General features: G+C 32.0%; 1 protein-coding gene across 1 annotated transcript; it reads right to left on the bottom strand.

Moving 5' to 3' along the window:
* Positions 1-823: 823 nt before the first annotated feature.
* Positions 824-1,359, bottom strand: HELRODRAFT_156990 (hypothetical protein; the record flags this gene model as incomplete). The annotated part of the gene is made up of 2 exons (XM_009019333.1): positions 824-900; positions 1,134-1,359. The coding sequence occupies 2 exons, from the start codon at positions 1,357-1,359 to the stop codon at positions 824-826; spliced, it is 303 nt and encodes a 100-aa protein (XP_009017581.1).
* Between the last annotated feature and the right edge of the window lie 211 nt (positions 1,360-1,570).

The following is a 1,570-nucleotide window of genomic DNA, read 5'->3' as shown; positions in this document are numbered from 1 at the left end:
AATCGTTTCTTTTGAACCAGTTTTATGCAATTATAATTTGAAGTGGATACAGGATTCGCTTGCTAAACTGAATTGATTTCATAAAATAAACTTTCTCTATTTTGTCAAATGCTGTTTAATACAAATGTCGAGTGCTCATGTCAATTTTTTTCTTAGAGTTGAATCTAAACATCCACTTAACTGAATTTTGTTGAGTTTGGACTCTTGTTAGTACATTGAATTTTGAAAGTTTGACTTTTTGCCATAAAACAAGATCACTGATTTTTGATGAGTTGCTCCATTTGCTCCATGATAAAAACGAATATTGAATTGATATTGTTTCACTTGTTATCGGATTATTGGATGTACATTAATCTAATACGTTTTGTTTTGTTTTTTGCCTTTCTGAAATAACAACACATGCACAAAGAACTCAAGTGAATTCACATGAACCAAAGCATAATACGCGTGGTAGGTGGATCTTTTTGCATTCTAACTTGGTCGCGAAAACAAGAAGACTAGACGTCTTTACCATTGATTGCATCCATCTTAGACGTTAATAGGCCTAACGTTTGCCATCGAATAGGTTATTATTGATGATAGGTTATCAGATATATGCGTATAATATTTTTGATTTTTTGTAACATCAGAACCTGACCACCACCCTGCATGTTCAACTATGTTTTATGTTGAAAGTGTGTATAGAAACAACACGTCATCGTGTGATAATAAGTAATTTATTCATTAAGCCATTCAACAAATTATAAAATTTATTGAAAGTAGTTAATTTCTTGAATTATATAAGGTGAAGCCTTGTTACTTAAACATCGTCAAATGATCTCATCTAGTGCAGAAAGGATTTCAAGTAGTCAGCTAGTTCTTGTTTCTCATCTTGGCTCATCTTGGCGACGTGGTGATCAACTAGAATGTAAATTATAAAATAAATTTTCATGATTAAGTTAAATATTTGGATAGGTTTTTATTTTAATTTTTTTTTTCAAACATGCAATGTTCTATATACAAATTTTTAATCTACTTAAAATCTCAAACTGATAAATTATAATTCATTAAATCATAAGGTAAAAATTCTAAAATAACTGTTTTTAATCTAAAACAATGAAAAACTAAAAAAAAATAATCAAACAAAATCAAACCTGTAGCTGGCAATTGAACTGGCCTAGCCCCACCACCAACCAGGTAATCAATTCCTTTCTGGATGCGCTCAGCCAGCTGGTCGGCTGGTATCTTGTCGACGTAACCCTTGATCTTTGCCTTCATCTCGTCCATGGTCATTTCATGGTCATGATCGTGGTGGTCGGCTTGGACGGCCAGGAAGACGGCCACACCGATGAGAAGAGACAGGATGAGTTTGCCGTTCATGGTGGATGCGAGTTAGACTGCAATATTTCGAAAGTATAAAATATTTACATTATAAAACAATTTAATTTTTGAATATATAAGAACAAATTTTATCTGCATTGTTCAATCGCGTTTCTTAAATAATCAAAATTAAATTAACAAATTAAAAAACTGAAATCGGAAATGCCTTAAAATCGCAATCATCTCAACTACCTTAACGAGAAATTGAAAA

The sequence above is a fragment of the Helobdella robusta genome, assembly GCF_000326865.2.
Source record: "Helobdella robusta unplaced genomic scaffold HELROscaffold_24, whole genome shotgun sequence".
NCBI classification, from domain to species: domain Eukaryota; kingdom Metazoa; phylum Annelida; class Clitellata; order Rhynchobdellida; family Glossiphoniidae; genus Helobdella; species Helobdella robusta.
The sequence above is the reverse complement of the archived record's forward strand: the minus strand, read 5'-3'. Positions and strand labels throughout refer to the sequence as shown.